Raw genomic sequence first — 22,894 nt, 5'->3', positions numbered from 1 at the left:
ATCTGTGATTTCCCGAGTAAATACCGGAAGGCAATTAAACATATTCAGGCGAGTTTATGTATACGAACTCTTGAAGCTAGTGTGGTTAATTTGTTTGCCCAGTTTAAGCTATAAGAAGCCGGCTCTGTTTTCTCAATAAGACGCCTACAGTGTAGTTTAAAGTGCTTAGCAGTTTATGGTAAAAACTGCAAGTATACAATCTTTAAGTATCGATCGACCCAGGAAATCGAGGGAAATGTGATACCGTGTGTGAGCTAGTCAGTGTGACGCGAATGCATTGCTGAATTGCTGAATGAATGCGCTAATATTCAGTTTCTAAACTTAATTCAGCACACACGAATTCGTAATCAAAATAAGTACACTAAAGCCATAAATAAAGCATTATATAGCTCTAATTTACACAATGATAATGTAGTCTCATGTCTCAAGGAAGCTGTGAGCTAGAATGTCTACCGTATATTCATAATTTTTGCGCAGCAATGAGGATATCCCCAGTTTTAAGTGTCTTTCAGTATAGTTGACAAACGCGAACTTGGATATAAATATTTTTTTTCAATGAAGTGTTAAGTTATGTTAGTTAATAATAATACGGAGATGCAATATCCTCGCGTTTCAAAGTTCATAAAAGCATTCTATTGCTAAGTGACGCGACGTGCTGTACAGCCATGCAAACGATAACACCAGCTGACTGTAGTTATAATTCCGTAATATTCCGAAGGCGGATCGTATAATCTGATAAACACTTCAGTTAGGTGTGAAATGCCTTCATATAGGTGTAAAATAATGACTTTGCTGCGTGTCGAAATCAAAGGACACTGATATCGTATTTAAGCTCTTGAGATCTTCTTTCAAAGTAATGATCGTCAAGCGTTTGAGAGGAAAATCTTTAAAGGACAATGCCTAACTACCTCATTCACCATTCCACGCACTTGCGAGAATACAAATATAGCTTTGAAGCCAACAATCAAGGATTTCAAGATGCAGAAAATTAGCATGATTGCAATTCCTTCTAGCGTATATATACAATTTTCAACCCGTACGTAGCCTCTCGTATATACTTAGTTTATCAAATATAGGGCACATTTAAAAGAAATCAATATGTTCAAACCGCTTTTGAATATCCACATGTAGATAAATACTCCAGTTTATAAATTAAGTTTCTTTCTGGCACAATTCAGCCTTTCAGATCACATATAGGCATAGCTTGCATTATTTGCAAGTACAAAGAAGCTTTGTATTCAAGTTTTCACATCTGAGAACTCTCTCCCGCGAAAAGTATTTCTCCTGTTAGAGTTATTATTATTAATTATACAAATTTATATTTCATAACGCTCTAGCTTGTTTTCCAAATTCAGGGGGATTTCGATGCGCGCGATTTACGAGTCACTCCGATATTCCAAGTTCATACAAACGTAATTTCCTTACTGGAAAGAACTAGAAGTTTCGCCTCTCAGTTAAGATTATTAGAAATTGAACTTATCAGAGTCTACAATCTAACTTAGACTGTGTAAAGAGTATTATTGAAGTGCTATACATTGAGCTCATTATATAACAAATTCATGGACAATCGGGAAAGAAGTTGACACGTTTATCATCTCTATATATGCTCCTGAAGTTACATGCCCTGAACTGATTTTATCCAAGACTGTGAATAATCCATTAGCTTCACCGATAGTCGTTATGTACAGAGATTATTATCTATTTGCGCTAAGTCGTATATTATTACGAAATTACACACTATTGTAGCGTTTCGTTCAAAGCTAGGGACGCAATGCCTGGCTTTAGGGGATTTTTCTTTCTTGCGTCTACAAGATGCGCGCCTTAGTTTCTGGTAAAACAAGGAACATTCTCGTTTCACAACGCGCTCACTGATGACCGATGCACGATATATTTCACAACGCGCTCACTGAACACCAGTGTAATATATAACTATCTGCCGATTGTGTCCATGCAGTTACGGCGCAGTGTAAACTGTTTCATATTGCATCAGTAACCTCAGGCAATTTACTTTTTTTGTTGAGATGGAATAACAGTATGAAGATGAAGACAGTTTCCTATGGGTACAGCTGTTCTACACAAAAGATCTTGTATTTCATAATTATAAGTCACCCTATGCGCGGGTACTAAACATACATACAGCATGTCCAACAGTATGCGCGTCGTTATATGTATATTCCATAATCTCAATCACTACCTTTTAGATCTAGCTATCTATGCGGCAAGTGATGACCGGTATATAGCCTACATAGCCTTAACTTGCATTGCACCCGTAAATTCTAGTGCGTTGCACTGAACTTGCGCTAATTAGCCTAGTAAGTGAATACACCTTAATTCCACTTCTGCTTCTTAATGTAGGCCACGTATAGATCCAGGGAAAACAGTTAAGACTCGTAAACTATTCCTTATGCAAGCGCTCTTTCTAGTCATTTAAACCTACATGCATGTGCCTTACCCTAGTCTGAGCATATATCAAACTGATAAGGAATCACATTTATATACTCTTTTACGATAGAATTCAACGAGAACTTAATGTGCGTCAAAATACCTTCTCCCCTTCTAAAGAATATTTTTCTCGTTCCTTGAGGTAAACGTTCTTCTTGGAACTTGACAATGCAGATTGGTTGCCAATTCGTATCATATACTTGACTATATTTCTATATAATCAGTATATGTTCCGTGTGATTGTTTGACTCGCGAGGCTGAAGACGTTTGAATTCCCGTTGAACTTGTTGTCGGTGTTCTTGACTCTGTGTGTAGCCGTGATCGATAGGGGTGCAGTGCTCAGCACAAGAGAGAAACAAACACAGGAGCAATTAGATCGGAAATCAAAGTGTACATTGGCTGAGACAAATATTAGCCTATCCGAATACTCAATGTTGACCGCAAGCTCTCATTAAGTGGTCTAACTTCATTTGCATTTAATTGTCAAGACCTTGTCACAGCTAATAAACTAACCACTGTGCTTGAGACTAAGGCAATGCAGCGTTTTCTGCTCCACACGAGACGGTATTGTTAGCTTTGTTTTGTGTATCATTCGCCTGAATCAGTGTAGCTGAAGACGAGGTCAGAGACGTTCAACAATACAAGCATGAAATATTGCAAATTCGTTCAAATAACCCTGCATAGAAACCAGTTGTTTCCCGGGGCAATTGTGATATAGGACTGAAACATTGTGTACTATTTGAGAGTCGAACCTAGCAACATTTCACACATACATAAATAAGGCTAATTTCACCTTTCCTAAATCCATTAAAGCTAATTTGAATTTCAACACGTTGGCAAGTATGTCGTATTAAGAAATCTGATTAGGAAACAATATTGATAGTTTATAGAATGGATTAAGGCAATTCCCAACCAGTCAGCTCCTCATTCAGACACTGTTTATTCCTCGCTTATATTTTCGTACAAAATAGCGACTGTTTTGGAAACATTGCAAAAGAAAGATCTTCGTAAATAGGCTGATTTCAAACAATATGTTGCAAAGACACACGCGTTTGTATCAAATGATAATTATATATACTGTGTACTTTATAGTTTCAACCCCTTGTGTAAATAGCTTAGTTATATTATGTCAGTAAACATAAGCGGCAGATTTATAAGAGATCAAAATATAAAACAGTGCGTAACGCGCGCGCGTCTGCATTGCCATTGATTTCACTGACTTATTTTAAATCTCTTCTTCATTTATATACATACATTATGATTTAAACGGATATATATATGCGGCACTTTACGTACCTACAAATTATGAGCTACCGATACGATCATAATTACACAAAATCTAATCAACACTATGGTTCAGAGCGTGACTGAACATTAAGATGTAAAAGATATCAAATTTTTGAAAGAATAGACCGAAATTAAAAAGGCTTGTAAACTTATTATCCCTTTCAGATAGCGGTTGAATATAAATGTTGTTTAATTTTAAACTCCACGTGCAGACCACAGTAATGATTAAAGAGAAACTCATTTCGAGGTTTTGGAACAATCTAAGGCAGAGGTAGCTAGCATGCTGTATTAAAGTTTTGAAACCAAGAAGAATACTTGCAGAATAAGCCCCCATGAATTGTGCGTTTACGCATCAGATATGATTCTTACTTAACAAAACACGGCAAAATAATGGAAGATTTTTACTAGATAAAATCTCTAAAAAACAAAGTCATAAATCATAGTATAGTCCTCGTGATTTTACCCGGTGAACTCCATTGCCTGTGAGTTGTAACTAAATGATTTTCTAATAAAGAAATATGATACTATTTGAAATCATTTCGTAGGTAAAGATTAGGTTTAAAAACTATCTTTGAAAACTGTTTCATATATCCACTAATACACAACATATTTGTGCCGGCATATCTTACCATTGTTAGCAATACTCAATAGTCTATACTGCAATATAGTACACATTTGTTGTTTTTCACAAACAACCATTGCGCAATAACAAGGGCAATATAGTTAGAATTAAATTTCAGGAATATATAGATATATTAATTAATTTATAAATTGTACATTATATTCCGGGTGTGAGAGTCACTATGAGGCCAAATCGATTTCATGAAAACCTGACAGCTGAACTATTGTCCATCTAACCAAGCTTTATGAGAAAACACAATCAAAAGTCAACCTTGGCATTTTTCACAAAAACACAAACGAATTATGGATTTATGTGTAGTGAAATGATTCTTGCTTAATTGATATTCATTGTATACATTTCCCCTTGTTGTTTGCGTTAAGTCGTAAAATATATTTCCAATTTCCCTTAAATTCCCTACAACGTGTGTTAAACAGAGTAAAATTTTATGTTTTTTTCAACGTTTGAACTATTTTTCTGCATTCTCTATAAGCAAGACCTGATCACAAAACAAAAGATGATAACTTTAGCCATTACAATCTCAGACTACTGATATATCTTCCCAGGCATATATGAGGACTGATTACCACCACTCAAGTAATATGCAGACTTCGGGAAACGAAATCTTTTATAAAGTGTCAGTAAATAGAGCAAATAAAGTAACATTCATTTTGTCAGTCATATTGACTCGACTGATTGACGTGGAATGATAAACTATCCAAAACAAACAACAACCATGACGTCTTAAGCAAGGACTTTTATCTGCTTCAACTGATGATCAGCCGTGAAATTGTTTCAAGTCAAAATAAATGAAAGCTTTAAACATCTTTATATGGCTCTCTGAAACTTACGAAAAACATAAGTTATTGTGAAATAAACTATATATTGTGCTAAATATACCATTAATGATTCGTTTTTTCTTCATTAGACATTCACATTATTATCTTCATCAATCGATTTCTAAAAGCTGATTAGTCGTCACTTTGTATTCAACACGCAAAGATCTCTATTTTTAATGTTAAAAATTATTCTTTTCAAGCCTAGACATGCAATGTCTCTTTGTTTCGAGGAATGCAAAGTGAGTGGATCAAAACAAGGTCATCAATTATCGTGAATTGACATTGACAGTTGATAGATTACATTAAGACATGTTGAGCCAACCTTGGATATTTGGACACGAGGAAACAATGCTTTGTATGTGACTGAGATATATCGATGAGATCAGAAATGGTGTTCATGCTAGCTCGTTCATAAACAAACTACATTTTTCTGTGATTGTTTGCAAACGATTTGTCAAAACTCGATTGATAATACCGTGAGAATAGTGCTATATTATTAATAGGTTTAGGTCAACTCTTGCACCAGCCTTTGCTGCACGTCTGTCCGATTAGATTACACTTAACAATATATGTCACAAGACGATGGTCACTTCTTCGCGAGAAGTGATAGGTTATATTTGCAATGGCAGATACACCACGTAGCTTAAGGAATGTTTGCTTCTATTTCCTAGTGGCAAAGCTTTTACTGACCGCCATGAAAAATCCATCCATAGAAATGTTCTTATCTCACTGCATCTCAAAGTTATCTTGAGATGTCACAATCTTTCCAACAAGCTAGGCCATATATAACGAGTTTAAACACAACTCACAGTTGGATGTGGTGTTTACGCGATTCTTTTGACAAACGTTGGGTGTTCCAGTGGGCTACAAAAGAACAGCATGAAAACAGTTTCGCATCCTTGGCTCTGTTTTAAAACTTTTTATTTAAGTGAAATGTAGTGCGTCCTTTGCCCCTCCCCCATTATTAGGCGAGATAAAAAACCCAGCATATTCTAAGGTATTGGTGAGCCCACATACAGCTGAAAACAGCGAGCTATTTGGTTTATCGTGAAACAATGGTAGCACACTGTTTGCAGTAAGGTTTACATATTAGTGACATGCTGTTGTACAAAAACATCACTAGCCGTTTCACGAACACATTCATATTAACTTAGCAGGCCTGATATATCATCGCAGTGTTTCTTGAAAAATCATGCTGATAGAGCATCGATTAAAATGCAAACATATTCAATTGTTTCTAAGTGCACACAATTCAATTATAAACTATATCAGACCTTAAAATATCAAAAGTCGTTAAAAAAATCAAAGTCTCTTTCTTTGTAAAAAAGCTTGACCGAGTATTTTGTGTCAATTACTTAACCAGTTCGTTACAAATCACAATTGATATAACAAGTAAGAAGTGGACTCAAAGTTACACTTGGATTTATTTATAGTTTCTTTTGATGAGCACTCAGTGATCGATAACTGCAATGTTATCAAAGTATTCTTTACAATCTGCCTAATGCAACTGAGCTTTTGTGTTCTAAAAAAGATAGAAACGTCTGGGCATTGCTATTTAAGTTTTTCGGCATGAATGGTAATGCTTTCGTAAGGTTTATTCAACATTCTGGTGTCTCACATTAGCACACCAGTGTTATCTAAAAGAACTGATTATAACAATTCTCTATCGCTATACTCACTTGGAGCATGTATAAAACTCTCTTATCATATACTTCATGGTGAATTCATTTTTTCACCCATGCATGATATTTATAGAGAGTCAGTCAAATCTTCCCTCTCCTCCCCTTCCCTTCCCAGTGGTGAGAGAAAGACTGAGGGTGGGTGGGTTAGAATAGTTGCAGTCTGGCAGACTATCCATTATAACAAAGTTCATCTCCATCATGCAAAACTACATGCGCAAAGATATAATTCAATCAATTTATTATTAAAATAACTACTTTATGTGAAGATATGAACCGTTTCACGGTCCGATTCAAAACAGACCAAGCTATTCCATTTTACCAGTTTGTTATCCATATCTACACTAGGTAAGCCTAATCGCTTACGACAGTTCTTCGCTCTAGCTATACTGCAAGGTTCTTGTAACTCTGATATTTTCAATTGTTATTTTGAACTATTCACTGGATAATCTGATTCAGTTTAATTAAAAGGACACTAAGACAAAGTTACTGACGAGAAATTTTTTACTTCAACCTAAGCAGTGAAACCCAGCATTTAAAGGCCCCTCATGGAAAATGGTATCCGGCATATGTAGTCGACTCGCCTTGACCCTAGTAACACTATGCTCCCCTGATTAAACCTTTATTTTAGGCAGTTGCTTCTTTTTGTGTGTTTTTTTGTGTATGATAAATGCGATTGGAACCTTGTGATGTCATTAAAAGAATCAACCTCTGGCGTTTCAAGTGCCATATGTATATGCACGACTTGGCTAAGCGCCGTGCCATGCATGAACCGCGACCTTACTTACGTCCATCGCTACTATTTGTGCGACATATCACGATCAAGAACTTAGTCTGATCTGGTTTGGAATGAGATTAGAACAAGTAGTTGAAGAACCATGAAAGCGCGGTGTTTTAAATGTACGCAAACACTTTCAACTGCAGTCTGCATCTACATAATAATGATATTAACGGCACACCATTTATGGCTCTCGGCATTGGTGATTATGTCAGAACAGCTCGGTCAAATAGATAGAGTAGCGCTATTTAAAATGTCTTAACATATGGTTTTCAACATATTGACAACGTGTGGATTGAGGTATATATTACTTTTATCTTTCAGGTATTTATAAATACAGACACAGATACGGTGTATCATATGATAGATAAACTGAAATACTTTTGATCGTCCGATGACCTTTTAAAGAGCTGAAGTTTACGTCTTGGAATGCGTTGTTTGAGAGCTTAGAATGCTTTTCTTATAGTCCAAAATAATTGCGCATTACATGTGGAGTAAACAAAAAAGTTTCGGGTGTTCAGGTTCCACCCATGTGGAAGCGGATACTCTGCAATCTTCATGGTCAGGATGGTATACCAGTAGAATGGCGCAGAGATAAGCTTGTAAACCTTCCCACGCAGAGGTCTGTACGTCTGAGTTCCCGTGTAAGAATTAAGGAACTTCGAAGTTGGAAAACCCACATGAAACAAAATTAGAATAGTTTTTTTGCGTCGGTAGCGTCTATGGCCGAGTATTGATGCAGGAATGCATGGACAGTATTTCGCTAAGCTTTTGAACCTTAATCTGCTTTACCACTTCTGAAGAGCCGAGCATTAATATACGCGGATCAAAATATCAGCTATATAAGTAAATACGAAATGTGTTTTGCGCGAAAACAGATCAATTAGTTTTTTATAAAGCTCTGGTTAAGTGATGTTTTTCACGTGAGTGACATCTTAATGATATTCAAAGAATTTCGTGTTTTTTTCCTGGTGAGTTTCTGGCTATAATTGATTGGCGTATGGGTAAGCCTACAATGTATTATACAATTATATATTACAGTCATCACAACCGCCCTTTTAACTTATATAGTCAAAAGATTTTATCGTAGGAACATTTTCCAAGTTGTTACCGGCAGGAAACAGTCCAATATTTAATATACAGATCAGTGGAACAAACCAGTATAGTGCATTGAGTTAGTGCGAACAATATATGGGAGCCTTGAGGGTAGATGAAGGACATCAAAGACGTAAAAATACAACACATTGTGCAACTTTAAGGCCTCGTGCTTGCTTTATAAAGAAGCATTCATCCCATGGCAATGAATGGTCTCCAAGCTTCATCGTCATGTGTTTGGGGCGTTACATGTCATTAGCATTTTAATTCCCCCATACAGGGAATGCCATCTTCTTTCAACGTGAAGTTGAATTTTGCTGAAAGACAATAAGGAGCAAATAGTGCGATTCTTAGTCTTCTCTCTGCGTTCGTTGTAGCACGGCAAGAAGCAAAACAAAAGGCATAAATGAAAACCAGCCGAGAAATATCCCCGCTTACTTGCAAAGTCTAAGCTTTGACAGAATATACTACTTATGTCTCAGATTGCATAGGAGTGATTTATTCCCTAAGTTCCTCGTTGCCCAAAAAGGGAAAAGTCACCTTGAGAATGCCCTAATCTTCTTACTCGTGTAATAAAACCTCGCTTCTTCCGTTTCTCCTTGATATTATTATACAGACAAATCAATATACTTTTACTTTTTTATTGCCCACGGCGACGAATGATAAAAGCAAGGCTGTTTATTGACACGCGCAGGAAAAGCATCGCATTCTTTCGCAGTCTAAATCCTCATATCTATATCACCCTGTCGCCTTTGTGTGGTATTTATATCTTATTCTTATATTCCACTTGAGGGGACAATACAAAAACACTTGAAATGTAGTTGAGAATAGTTATATATACCCTAATAAAACACCATAACAACGATACGTTAGTAATGGGCATGTCATAAAGTGAAAGAAAAAATCGAGTGCTAAAAAATGACGTATGCAAGAAATGCATGATAGACTTTCTTGATGAACTAAAAACTTCAGCGGAAATGATAAAAATGCTATGAATGATTGTGTTAATGGACTGGTATAAGTCCGCTTAGACTTAAGATTTTCAAAAATAGACTTAAAAGACTGTCGGAACTATCGGTATTTCCACGAGCCTCCTTTCCCCTCCCCTCCCCGTAGAGTTGGTATATAGATTCGTTTATTTCGTTAAATGTAATTTTTTTCATTTTTAGGTTATCTCAACAGCCAGTTATCAAGATGAACGTAAAGAGAAAAGGTGAGATTGAAATAGTATGGTAATGTTTTTAACAATTATCTTTGAAGTCGCAAACCTCACATCTCTATCAATCATGACTAATGACGAAAAAAATCTGACTAAAGAAGAAGGTTAGGTCTTTGATATAGATAGATCACTGATAGATAGACCTGGCACTATGGACACATGATACACATGGTTGATTGGGGCCTGTATACGGCTGATTTCGGGAATTTTATGTTCTGGGGAGGCTCCCTCCCCTCCCCTTCCCTTCCCTGCCCGTAGACCAGTGAAGGCATATCGGAAAAGATTTTTCGTTTTTAATTTTAAAAATATTAAGTTTTCGAAGTCGCTGCCTTTAGTGCCTCCTTCACGTGTGTGTTTTATTACGAATTTAGTTCCACCGCCATATCATCAGTTATATGAATCTATATCACGCTATTTTCATTTAATTTGCCAAGGAAAGTAACAAAATTGCCACAATTAAATATGTATGAATATGAAATATCAATTTTCATCCTTGTCCAAATTTGGCAAAGTAATTAATAACAAAACCAACAAAACATTACCATATTGTCAAGGAAACGGATTAAACCTCAATAACTTCATAGTGCGATGTAGCATTAGGCTCACACGAAGATGTAAACATACTGAATCTTTATCATAAACAAAATGTTGTGTATTTTTACAGAACAACTTCACGTTCGCTCGCAACATCTTTATCAGAGATGAGAGATATCAGCTTAGACGTGGAACAAAGCCAAGGTAAAAATTGTGTTTGCTTAGAACATAATCTTGCATGTTCTAATCACGCTAAGCTGTGTAAACTTATAGACAAAACACTTTTCATATATAGATGTATATGAGGATATCCAAGCATATTTTCACTGATTTTTCTCATTTCGTTTTGGACCGCTTTATACAACAAACTGGCCCTAGAAGGCGCTCAATGAACGCATAGTATTGGCAAAGTAATGTCTGAACCAGTTCACTGGTCTGAACGGACGATAATAGTACATTTTTGCAGACATAAGAGTGTTTGATATGTATAAATTGGAAAATTAAAGGAGACTTACCTGTAAGCTGCAGTTTTCTAAGAATCTACCAATTTGTCATAATACCACATAACAAGGGGTCACAAGATGATCATCTGAGCTGGCTCACCAGCAGTCTTAAACGCATCACCATCAAAATACTGGGTGGGATACTGGGTGGGGCTGAGATTGGTTGTCATGCAGGGTGGGAAGTGACTCTTCATACTGGTGCGACAAGTTAGCAGACTCCAGCAACCTTAATTTCATGCAAGTTAGTTTAATTTAATTTTCCAATTCTGACATTACTTGCATCACCTCTCACAAAGAGACTTTATAAAGGCCAGTGGCAGTGGGTGATGCAATAATCAGTACAACAACTATAACATGATACTATAGACATGAACTATAGACTAACAACAAAAAATATGAACATAAGAGGTCCATAGCTACCATTTTCAAACTGAAATCAACTGTCCAAATGGTGACCTAGTTGTCGAAGCAATTTATTATAGAACTTTCCAAATGGAGATTCCCTTAACCAACCTGCATTACATTCCGCAATTATTAAAATTATTTTCATAGCATCCATTATTAGTTTCTAAAATTGAGTGATTTGAATCTGATTTATTATTTAGTGGTATTTGTCAGTGCTGCGACATTGGAAGACCGACTTTTATATGATGATGTCTTTGTTGATTATTTTAATGTTTTCCTTCAACTAAAGGTGAGACATTGAACACTTGATCACCTTGACAAGCAATAATACTTGTTGACCAGAAATTTAAATATGCTTTTACCAATGCTAGTTATAATTCTTGGTTGTTCATGGTTGCTTTTGTTGTTTGTGGATGGTAGTTCATATCATCTCCTGGTTCATATCTGAAATCTCTTCCACTCATCAGGAACAAATTGCCCAATGGAAAACAATTAATTCATACACAAAATGATATCATGCATTACTGGAAAACCCTCTTTAGATGATTGTATGTTTTATAAAGTTTAATTTATACTTCTTAGGCATTTGGAACAGCGCTCAGATATGAACGACTTGAAGGATATTACCTGGAGAGCCCAGCTGCAAACATTCAAAATCACTCAGAATTTCAGGAGCTGATTGATGAAGATGGGAAATTTCTTCAACAAAGTGCTATATCCTTGTGGATAAAAGAGCACAGACTGCCGTTCTTTTTGAGGTATCACACTTTCCTAATTCTTGTTAAAAATCTTATTGTAGCATTTATTTAGAAATTGCATCGCCTCAAAATCCTGCCCGTTTTCACAGGAGTCGTTTGTTTCTGGAATATAAGCTTTGCAAGCTGCTCCTACGCAAGCTCTCTGATACAAGCCGCGTGCAACCAAGTCGTTTAGAGCTGAGAGGCTACAGTCGTTTGTCTAGTCCACTGCTGCTACCAGAATCCTCGGAAGATTGGGATGGCAGTCAAGTGGATTGTGCAAGTCAGGCATCGTGGCCTGGCAGAGTGCACGAGCATCATCATCATCGACCCTTGGGCAGTTCCTCCAGCTTACCAGCAATGTTGTCCTTTGCCCTTGAAACAAGGTTGAAACTACTTGAAGGTCCTCCTGCAAAGCGAATGTCGAACGGCGAAGATAAAGCTAATGTTTTCATTGATACTCTGAAAAGTATGTTGCGTGATTTCTAAACACATCTAAACTTTCTAATACGTTTCAGGCTTCATTCTCCAATAGGTCGTCTCTCTGTTAAATTCATTTGTCCCTCGAAATATCTGGTATTTTGTACCCCAGAGCTGAGAACAACTCTCCGCTACAGTTCTCTGCTAGAGACAATGATTCATCTAATAGCCGCTCTCGATTAATAGGGTCAAAGCTCGTTGTGAGGGTTGAGTCTCTCGCAATGAGAATGCTATGGTGTTGATTTTAAAAAGATGGCAAGCGCTCGCAGAGAGTACTTTTTTGCGGGTACCTTTTTGCGATGAAAGGGCGATGATGTGAGAATCTCTTTATTGAAAAAACGCAAGTGTTCTACTGTACTCCTCTTTGCTAAGGTCAAAAGCCTCTCTAACATCTAGTGATCTTTTAACTACGGACGGGCCTCCATCTACAACTAACTCGCAGAACTAGAGCTTCGTAAATTCTTTACCACTGATGATTCAACAATTTTCATGTTCACTTCTAGAACACGGTGATTCAAATGAAGATTTATTCGTCGATGAAATGAGCTACGCTGAAAGAATTAAGATCAGATCTGCCGGCGGTATACGGATGAAGAATGGTAGGAAAAGAAAAACGTGCCTGTTTACGCCTTCGTGTGAGACCAGAGAAGGAAGTAAGAAAGGAAGAAATTATTTAAGAAGAACTAAAAGCGCTCCTGTTGAAGGTAACCAAAAGATTCATTATTATCATTACTTCCTCTGATTAACTGTTTAACCCATGGGCTAGCATTTTACCTCTCTTGCGTAATCTTTCGCCCGAAATTATGGTTGCTTCTGTATTCAAACATTTTCCGGAGCAATTTTGAGCTTCTCACGGTGAGATAAGAAAGAAAAACGGTTCGGCTCAATTCAACACAAGATCATCAGACTATAAAAAACGTCTTCTGTTTCATCAATTATCTTGCATTCACTTAGAAACACTTTGGCATAAAATTCGATTATTATTACATCAGCTCTTCATTAGCGGCCCTACTCGATCCTAGATCAACGTATCAATGGACCTTTCCCCTTTTAGCTTTCAAGCGCGCAATGCGTGACGGTAGTTGATTATCAAGCAATTTTGAGTTGCGATATCGCCTACTTTGAAGTGATTTTGTTTGTAAGAAAAGTTTGCCGATTCTTTTTGCTTCTTTGTTAAACTAAATCACTCCTAAAGATGGCGAAATAGCAACTCAAATTGATCTTGATAATCAACTACCGTAACGCATTCCGCGCTTGAAAGCTGAAAGAGGAAAGGTCTATTGGTATTGATTTTTCGTGTAGATGTACTTCAAAACGTTAGGCGATTTATCCATTTCTTTGAATATTATCTTTGTTCTCTGACTTCAGGACTACAAGACAGAGTACATAGTAAAGAAAGTGATACACCTCTTAACGATTTCGACGAAGTTGATGAAGATGATACAATACTATGCTTTGATGAAGCAGACGTTGAAAGAACCGAGGCAGAGCTCCTGAGTATCATCGATGAAAATAAACGAGACCTTCAAGAAATAAAGGAAGATGCTCTTAATTCGGTATGAACGTCTTTTTTTGTACGTACAGCGCGCAGGTTAACCCACTGACTGACAGACGGTTAACAGCAACATGCTGACTTGTATTAACCACACCTAGAGTTCTGGAATGAAAGAATTTCGTGAATTCTTAACTGGGACATCTGGTATTCATCTTGTGAACTTTTGGCTTGACGTGGAGGAATATAAGAACCTCGAGGAGTCCAACGTTGAAAATGAAAACGCTTTACAAATGCTGAGGATTAAACTGTTTAGGTATGAAGATAAAATTTCTCAATAATCTTGGTTATATCCGGTTCATATGATATACGAGAGAAATCTTGAATAATAATATATATCTTCTTGTCTTTCTTTGATATGCTTCAGGGAGATTAATGATAAATACAAAAGTCATTTGACTGTTGAAGCCAAGGTAATTTGCTTGTGAATTGTGAGCGATGTTTATTCCTGTTGCTTTTTTTGCTTGTCCAATGGCTCGTTTGTTCCACCAATCAAATTTCCTGTAACATCAGACTTCCTGTGTTTGACGTCATTATGAGCAAGATCTCTTACCCACTCTCCCCTATGTGCACTCTTAAAGTAGTTTGTACTTTTTATCTGATACATATTAACACCCACCCCAATCATTCATACATGCGTACCAGAGTGTCTCTACCAGCAAAGTTACCTTCTATCAACCAACCTACTACTCATCCACATATCAACCATCTATACATTTATCAGTACAGATATAGAATTATTTCAATGTCTTTTTTAGCAAAAGATCCGCGAGGCTTTAACGCACGAAGGATTGACTAAAGATCTCTTTACGAGAACACAATATGATACATTGCGAAGATTAAGGTCTTACTGGATTCCACGATTCTTAGTCCACAAAGAAACGATGAATAGTGAGATGTAAGATGTTGATTTTCGTAGTTTTTTGTTTACCCTGTGTACTTCCCTGCACAAATGTATTTTTATCAGGAAGGCCTGTGAAATGTTTTAAAGGTTCAGATTAGTTCAAAGTTCTCAGGATATCATGATCAAAGTTCGACCACTAAAGCATGGTATCTAATTTTAGACTAGATGATAGTACGTCTTCCCAGTCGCGACAATCAGACGATAGAACAACACTGAGCTTTCTACCAAAGATATCGTTCGTTCATTCATTACCACCGCGCGGAGAATGGTGCACAGAGTTGGCCAGAACGAGCTGTGATTGGTCAAAAAATCTATCGCTTTCTGACGTCAAAACACGCTCGAGAAAGAAGCTTATCGATCCTGGCAATGGCGAAAGGTAATTTTAGGAGTGCTTTATAGACAAATATATAAATTGATCTGTATTGTGTCCGAATTGGAAAGTAATCTGACTGCCTTTAGAGTTGTTTTTTCTTCATTGTTTGGCAAGAAAGTTCACCTAAACAAGTTGCCTGGTAATGTGTGTTCTTTAGAGATGATTTTAACGAATTTGTAAGTGGGATATCTTGCGAGAAAGATGCCGGCTGGCCATTTCGTGCATTCCTTACCAGGTAATTTTAAACATGTTTTCGAGTAGCTATTTTTCATAAATATAGTTTCAAAAAACACAGTATAATTTTGTTATCAAGATCAAAAAGAAAAGACGAATTGTCAACATTATTGTTCTGGCAGTCGATTGAGGATCTGAAAGACGAGGAGCAACGTGGTTGTGATCGTCATTTACACATCTGTAGTGCCTGGAATATCGTGAAGCGATTTCTCTCCAATGGTAAGAATCACTTTGAAACATGAACCATTCATATGAAGAGGCTACATGTGGGTTTGTTGCTTGCTAATATGGGTTAACAGGAGGCAATGATAGTGGTTTTAGTGACATCTTAACTGGCAATATCAACAGTGTGTCTCATTGACGAGTAAGGCACTGTTTGGTTTTGTACATGCAGGTTTAATCCTGGCTCTTTGTTACAGAGAGCAACGAGTCTGTGGTGAACATGAGCGAACTTAATAAGCAAAAGATTATTGAGAAACTTCGACAGAGTATGGAAGTGTCGTCTTCGTTATTTACCTCTGGCCAGGTAATCATGATTACTCATGATTATTTTTTGAAAATTGCTAAATACTCTTGTCGTAAAACATGAAGTGAAACATGAAGCCTGAGAGTGGCTGCCATTATCTGCTTTTGCATTTGTGAGTATTACTGAAGGGAACACTGTTGAAAATCTTCAAAGAGCAAATTTCAAGGATAATCTTTGATCTCGTGACAAATTAATCCTGTACAAACTGTTGTACTCATTCGTTTGTTTTCCACCAGGAGCACGCGCTGGATGTCTTGAGAACGCCGTGGAACAAATATTTGGAAGATGAAAAGACAATGTTAAAAAAGTAAAAAAATTACTAGTTCATACTAATCTGTTTATATATCATGTTCATCACATGCTTTCTAAATGAACCCTTTCTACATGTGAATGATAATCTTTATCATGTTATGTTAAACCGTCCACAGCTTTGTTAAGAAGTCAATTGGAGAACGATCCACAGTTTCTAAGAACGACAGTAAACATGCAGGATCTTTGTATCAGAGTATTTTCGTTCCTGGAAAGTGGTATCCAAGGTTTGTTGAACTTTTGTGGACAGTTTAACTAACGAGATGGAGTGTCTTATCTCATTGAGAATCATGACACTGGTTGTGGTAATCAAAGTACATTCCTCGTTTGCGACAGGTACCCCGAGTCATCGCCTTCAGAAAGACAGAGACGTCTTCACACTGCCATGACGATTGCAGAAGACATCGAAACGACCCGCATGAGTATGTCCTCCCTGTATAAATCGCCCGAAAATGGGGAAAAGAAGCGAAGCATGATGAAATCGAGGACGTCAGAGCCACCACAAAGTGTTGAGAAAACTGTCAAGTTTAGTCCAAAGAAAGAAAAAGCGAAAATCCCGTCGAAAGAACGACATGATAGCGTTGACGAGGAGAGTGAAGCGGAGACTGAGGAGAAACCAACTCCTGAGTTTAAAAATTTCTTAAATGAAAAAAAGTGAGTTTGAGTTTTTGTTTTCCTTCCATTTTGTTTCCAGACTAAGTTCCTACATGTTGGATAACCCTTAAGCTAGCATTTCTACACACAATATCAAGTACAGTACAGTATACTCTGCATGCACTCTACAGTACAGTATACTCTGCATTGATAGAGCACGAACACTAGTTTCAAACGTGAAGTATAACTGCAACCATTATCTGCCATGCTGCAGTGTCTTAACATTTTATTTGCTTGCGACTGTGTTTTGCCAAGTTTTTTTTCTGTTTGTTCCGCTAGTGTGATGTCATCGTTCAAACATTATATTCAAAACTCGGAGGGCAGCCATGCTATGAACATGCTAGCAATGTATCTTGACATTGAGACGTACAAATCAATCCCATCAAACAGCACGTCCCAGAGGACGGAACGTGCTACGCAAATATTTAAGTAAGTACGAGTCTCGAACATGTTGTCCCAAACTCAGTGACTAAGTTTGAATTAAATCATCTTGTCCGAAAGCCGTGGGTATAGCGTTATTGATAGATTTTTATTCATCTCTTTCTGCACAGGACTTACTTTGATGAATCCTCAAGGAAGTAAGTGACAGTTTATAATTCAGCCTGATTAAGTAAATGAAACAGGATTGATCTTATCATCATATATATAAGATATTACACGGTGGCGAGAAGATGTAGATTTTATACATAAAATCGTATCTTCGAGGGAACCGTGTAATGTTCTGGTATATGGACTAAATTATGAGTGACAAAATGCACACAAAGACGACAAGTAAACGACCTGTGTTTTAGTTCTCAGTGGAATACCCCAAACCATATAATAAGAACTGGTATTGAACGTTTTCAAATTTTTTTTTCAGGTGCGTAGATCTTCCACCACGTATTCCATTCGAAATCAAAGATGGTCGACCTTCAACAGCAACCCTCACGAAAACTCAGGATCACCTTCATCCTGAGATTCAGGCGTCTTTCAAACAGTTTCACAAGGTATTTTCAACATTCCCCCCTTTTTTTCTCTTGAAAACTGTTCACACAAATGTGAAATATTTTAATTATGTTTAGGCTCAAAAACTGTTTAAACCAGCCGCTCAATCCCATCACGTTCACCACACCAGCACGGGTCATGGTAAAAATGAAACACCTTTGAATTCAAATAGTTTTCTCGTTTACTATAAAAGAAGAAGAAATAAATTAAAGGTAAGCTTCTTTGGTTTGTCCTGTTACATGATAACAACCAACAGCACAATATCACCGTAAAGAACTCTATCTATTCTACCCTCATGCAGGGTCCAGGTCGTGTTCAGCCAACCAAAGACAATAAAGCGGACTTTCTGAACGAGCTTCGCGAAACCTATGGAGTGTTGTCACCCAGGCTTGAGTTATTTCGAAGATATTTAGATACGAACGATGACGTGCAAGGAGAGAGTATTTCAAAATTGGAAAACGATCTTCTCTTTTACTTAGAAGTTCAAAAATATAAGGTAGCCACTTCATTTTGACAGTAATTTAAAGTGGGCATTCCACATCTTGTCGATTTCTCTCTTCCAGTCCTTCTGCAAAATGAGAGAGCCATCACTTACTCCTAGATATAGGATGTATTTATTTTAAATATATGTACGTATATTTCTTTTTAGGATCTGTTTCTGTACATGGATGATGTAAGTATATTGCTGTGTTTCTCTTAATACAAGATCTGTGTTGAGAATCCTGAATTTATGAATCATTTGTTTAGACGACCTTACTGAAGAAAGTGGATGCTATTGTGGATTGTTTTCTTGACTCGGCAACACCTCCATCAGTACAGGTAAGTCCAAAAACTGGTCTTCCTCAAAACTTCATGTTTCGTAGATTATAATTGGTACAATTTTCGAGAGGACTCCAGTGTTATATAGTACATAATTTGGTATGTGAAATTGTGCAAAACTTGCCCTATGGACTGTAGTGATGACGCAGGATATAATAATATGTGCAATTTTTTAGATCGACATCAGTTCAGATCTTGCTGGTCGTACCGTCCACAAGGCTCAGTCACTTCACGCTCGCAACAAGCTGTCACGTGAGCAAAAGGATTGCGCTATTTTCGACGACGCTCAAGCTATCGTCCTGAAAGAACTCTTGCCATTTTGGGCCGGATTTTGTCGACAATACGATGCTCAATCTGCTGAACAGGAAACTGAGAAATTACCACGTAAGTAATTCATGCATGCGTTCACTATAATATGCGCAAGCCTCTTTTATTAATTAAGGTGAGCTTCTTTTTCAGATTAGAATCACTTTTCTAATTAGAAACTCAATTACTACAATTTAGAATCCTTTTTTGGAATTAGAACACTGTTTCGATCCCTTTTCCCAATTAGAATATCCTCAAGTTAGAAATTAGAATTCGTCGTCTTGCCAGAAAATGATTTTTGTTTGTTCATATCTAGTTACTCGACGTCAGATGACAGTAAAACGTCGCTATTCTGAGTTCAAGAAATTTCCCCTGAAGAAACGACCAGTCAGTCTTCGCAGTGTTCTCCCAAGTATTGGAGAGTCGAAGAGGGAACTGAATTACTCTCTAGCGGAAGGCTTAGCTTGGAAGGTCAGTTGGTTCATGTAATTCCAGCCATTCTTCACTCCACTTGCAGACTAGTTCCAACATGTGCTATGCGAGGGCACGAGAGTCGTTGCGTTCTACAGAGTTATAACACTCTGCACTTCCTTCTTTTCTAGGAAAGTCTATCAGAGGAAACTGGAAGTGTTTATTCAGTGAATGTGCGAAGCAGTGGAGGAAACTCTCGCGTAAGCCGTATTCTGTGACTGTGAAGGCTAGTTCTCGTATAGTGTCTCTCTTTTGATTTATCATCGAGTTCACACTTCACAGGTTCTCATGTCCAAATTTATCCGCGAGACTTTCCATCCTTTTCACGGCCTGCATGTCAAGCTATGGTCAGAGCATTGTCTATTAACTGTGGTTTTACGTGTATTTCGAATAAGGTTGTTCTCTTTATCTTCCCATAATTCGTAAGGAAAACATGGATTCCGTTTTTCCTTGAGGATTTGTAGCAATAAATTTTACTATTGTTATGGTGTGTGAGTATTTGAACCAATTTAGCAAAGGAGATTATATGTTTGAACTTGAGCTTTCATAAACCAGTTAGATTGTAAAAGAAAGCCTATATTAACACTATGGTTAGTGGTTGTGATATTCTGGTAAATCATCTTTGAAGAATAGAGAAGAATCATGGCTTATCTGTTACAGTAGGTGGACTTGAGGAGTGAATTGTCAAGATGACTGCTTGAGTGTTGCAAAGTGTTGCTGAGGCTCAGTGCGAATACTAGCTGGTTGCTTGAAATTGCTGAGAGCAGAGAACGTTACGTTATGAAGTACGTTACACAAGAACTGAGGTGAGTTTTACTAAGTTGTTGTAAGATGTAATAGTTCTTGCTGATGCATGCACGAATGCTCAAACGAAATTCTAACAAGAAAAAAGGAACCAAGGTTTATTTACAACAGAGAAGGGGTATAGTGAAGGTCTGAAGTTATTAAGTGAGATGCCATACAATATATATGATACTATATACATACATAAACTAGGAATTTATCGTTTATAATGTCAGGTTAATTCATCAGACCACGTCTTCTGCTCACAGCTGATTCTCTTGCCCGACTTTGAGATTTCATTTGTTGCATACGACGATCCTTGCGACTGAAAGAATAAGGAGCATATTCAGTATATAAGGCCACCTGCTTCTACAGCTCAAAACAAAGGAGCTTCTTGAAGCAAGTCGTCTTTTCTACTTACGTTTTAGTCTTGACAGCTTTGATGTCTCTCTGGTGTGTTTTGGGGGCATTGGCTTTCTTGACAGAAACAATTTTGGGTGAGTTCTTTGCATAAGGTGGTGTTGGCAGTTTACCTGTGTAAGGCTTATAACGTAGCGGTTTTGCAAGGCTTGCTTGCAAGTCGAACTTCTTCCTTGGAGTGGGGGAGCCAAATGGCATTGTGTTTGTCGTTAATCTAAGAGGAGGAGTAAGATAAGTTTATTCAGAGGTTTTACAGTGAATCAATATAATGCAGTGGTTTAGGAAAATGTGCTCAACCTAAATGGTGTCGCCTGTCTTGGTTCTGTGTCTGTTAGAGTAGTTCGTCTTTTGCCTGCTCGAGGTGTCCGAATGGGGTTCTCCTTTGTTGAGGGGAAGAAATTGAAAGTCAGTCGCTTTTTGTTGGCCAATGTTTCCGCTTCCGGTTTTGGAGTGACAACCACTTCTATCTTCTGATATAAAAAACAAGAGAGGCAAATAAGTGATGCTGCAGTGATGCTGCATGGAATAGCACAGATTAGCATTGTCATAAACATACTGGTTTATTGACAGGAGTTGGCTTGGTAGGTTGAGGTTTTGGTCTTTGAATAACTTTATTCTCTGTCGTTGATTTCTCTTCTGCCGACACCTGGCAAACCAAGATTATCAATAGATGATTACCATGATGCAGCACTTAAAGCAATTCACAATTATTGGTAGACCGTGGACAAATTGAAGAAATATCAATTATTTTATACCAGATTAACTTTCTTTGCACTGCAGGATAAATCTTCTGCCCTCTTTCGCTTCTTTGTCAAATACACATCCAGGGAATCCATCCTGCAATGAACGCAGAAAAGTCATGTTATTCAAGAAATGGAGGAAACGGTATCTTCGTGATGCAAAATATTTCTACTCACTTGTCAAATTGCCTTTGATGTATTTTGGTCCAATCTTTTGGTGCGTTATTTTCTAGTTTCATAGAAAACGACAATACAGTATTGAAACAGACTCTATATAGAAACTAATAGTCTGACTGAGCTACAATACTTTTAGTCATCTTACTTGGAGTTTTACTCTTCCCATTTTCATTAGTTTTTGGAGTGTTGCATTCAAATTTAATATTTTCATTCTTTTTCTCATGGCGTCTTGGAATCTTGCTCGGTGCTAATACGAAAATAATGGAACATTCTTTGTATATTATATATATATATATATATATATATATATATATATATATATATATATATATATATATATATATATATATATAAACCTCCATCGATCATAGCAGAAATTATACTACTTCTTTATTCCTCACCCTTCACTTTGCGGCCAGATTTTCGTTTGGTAGCTCGAGTCTCCTTTTCTTCTTTCTTGCGTATATTTTGTGTTTCTTCAACTTCACTTTGATCATCCTTGATTCCTTCAGCAATGTCTGGTTCTTTGAGAACTGTTTCATCACTAGGTCTATAATGTATTGATTATAGATTTTGTTTATTACCTTCCAGAGTAATTTAGTACTAATGAGTCGAAACTTTCATAATTTGCAATTCATTGAAACAAGTTAACCAACCGTATAGAATTACTCTGCTCATTTTGTAAATTTCTTGGTTTAGAATGTTTGCTCAATTCTTCCACCATTTTCTCTGTCTGTTCATTATAAAACACAACACTGGTTAAGATTGCATTTTTAGAAACTATAGTAAAACATTTATAAATATAAATTAATGAGAAACGTAATATATTTTCTACTAACTTTTATGTTCGCTTTGATTCCAAATTGCTTGCATAATTTCTGCAGATCGATGCGTTTCATCGCATGTAATTCGTCTATTGTGTAATCCATATTAATTTGCTTTACAACCTTTCCTCAAATAACAAAAAGGTTTGAAATTAAACAAGAAAATCGACACTATTTCTACTAGTCCCAAGCGTGTCGTTA

General features: G+C 37.0%; 3 protein-coding genes across 5 annotated transcripts in view; 1 reads left to right on the top strand and 2 right to left on the bottom strand.

The window, feature by feature from the left end:
- The window catches only part of LOC114525818 (homeobox protein SIX6-like), a 23,553-nt gene extending 12,530 nt beyond the window's left edge, over nt 1-11,023 (bottom strand). The window contains exon 1 of one of the 2 annotated variants that reach the window (XM_028547262.1): nt 11,008-11,023. The gene's annotated coding sequence lies outside the window, so the exon portion shown is untranslated. Of the gene's footprint in view, nt 1-2,545; nt 2,929-11,007 lie in introns of those variants that run through there. The other variant, XM_028547259.1, reaches the window with a different exon arrangement.
- LOC114525812 lies at nt 10,533-20,556 on the top strand. 2 transcript variants are annotated; one of them, XM_028547250.1, is made up of 27 exons: nt 10,533-10,696; nt 11,601-11,689; nt 11,983-12,158; nt 12,248-12,606; nt 13,121-13,321; nt 13,986-14,173; nt 14,271-14,425; nt 14,537-14,582; nt 14,928-15,067; nt 15,234-15,449; nt 15,604-15,681; nt 15,760-15,899; nt 16,100-16,206; nt 16,443-16,513; nt 16,635-16,742; nt 16,852-17,169; nt 17,449-17,598; nt 17,721-17,747; nt 18,029-18,155; nt 18,231-18,365; nt 18,455-18,649; nt 18,803-18,826; nt 18,901-18,972; nt 19,149-19,356; nt 19,595-19,749; nt 19,881-19,949; nt 20,410-20,556. In XM_028547250.1, exons 1-27 carry the CDS (start codon nt 10,660-10,662, stop codon nt 20,410-20,412), a joined length of 3,594 nt encoding a protein of 1,197 aa, XP_028403051.1. In that variant the 5' UTR covers nt 10,533-10,659; the 3' UTR covers nt 20,413-20,556. The 2 variants fall into 2 exon arrangements, with proteins under 2 accessions (XP_028403051.1, XP_028403050.1); XM_028547249.1 differs by lacking the exon at nt 20,410-20,556 and having other exon boundaries at nt 19,881-20,211.
- On the bottom strand, nt 20,415-22,894 carry LOC114525814 (nucleolar and spindle-associated protein 1-like). Its single transcript, XM_028547254.1, has 10 exons — nt 22,709-22,894; nt 22,526-22,602; nt 22,271-22,419; nt 22,015-22,116; nt 21,870-21,921; nt 21,708-21,789; nt 21,509-21,598; nt 21,250-21,422; nt 20,954-21,166; nt 20,415-20,857 (listed from the first exon to the last, which is right to left on the bottom strand). Exons 1-10 carry the CDS (start codon nt 22,796-22,798, stop codon nt 20,770-20,772), a joined length of 1,116 nt encoding a protein of 371 aa, XP_028403055.1. The 5' UTR covers nt 22,799-22,894; the 3' UTR covers nt 20,415-20,769.

The sequence above is a fragment of the Dendronephthya gigantea genome, unplaced genomic scaffold, assembly GCF_004324835.1.
Source record: "Dendronephthya gigantea isolate DGI-Jeju-01 unplaced genomic scaffold, DenGig_1.0 000035F, whole genome shotgun sequence".
Lineage (NCBI taxonomy): Eukaryota > Metazoa > Cnidaria > Anthozoa > Malacalcyonacea > Nephtheidae > Dendronephthya > Dendronephthya gigantea.
The sequence above is the reverse complement of the archived record's forward strand: the minus strand, read 5'-3'. Positions and strand labels throughout refer to the sequence as shown.

Bases quoted from the DNA above. Each gene is read 5' to 3' on its own strand.
- LOC114525812 (XM_028547249.1), top strand. From the start codon at position 10,660: ATGAGAGATATCAGCTTAGACGTGGAACAAAGCCAAG. The intron at 12,607-13,120 runs GTATGTTGCGTG...GTTCACTTCTAG, and splicing joins TTTCATTGATACTCTGAAAA to AACACGGTGATTCAAATGAA. The intron at 18,827-18,900 runs GTAAGTATATTG...TCATTTGTTTAG, and splicing joins TGTTTCTGTACATGGATGAT to ACGACCTTACTGAAGAAAGT.
- LOC114525814 (XM_028547254.1), bottom strand. From the start codon at position 22,798: ATGGATTACACAATAGACGAATTACATGCGATGAAACGCATCGATCTG. The intron at 22,603-22,708 runs GTTAGTAGAAAA...TATAATGAACAG, and splicing joins GAATCAAAGCGAACATAAAA to ACAGAGAAAATGGTGGAAGA. The intron at 22,420-22,525 runs GTTGGTTAACTT...AATACATTATAG, and splicing joins GAGCAGAGTAATTCTATACG to ACCTAGTGATGAAACAGTTC.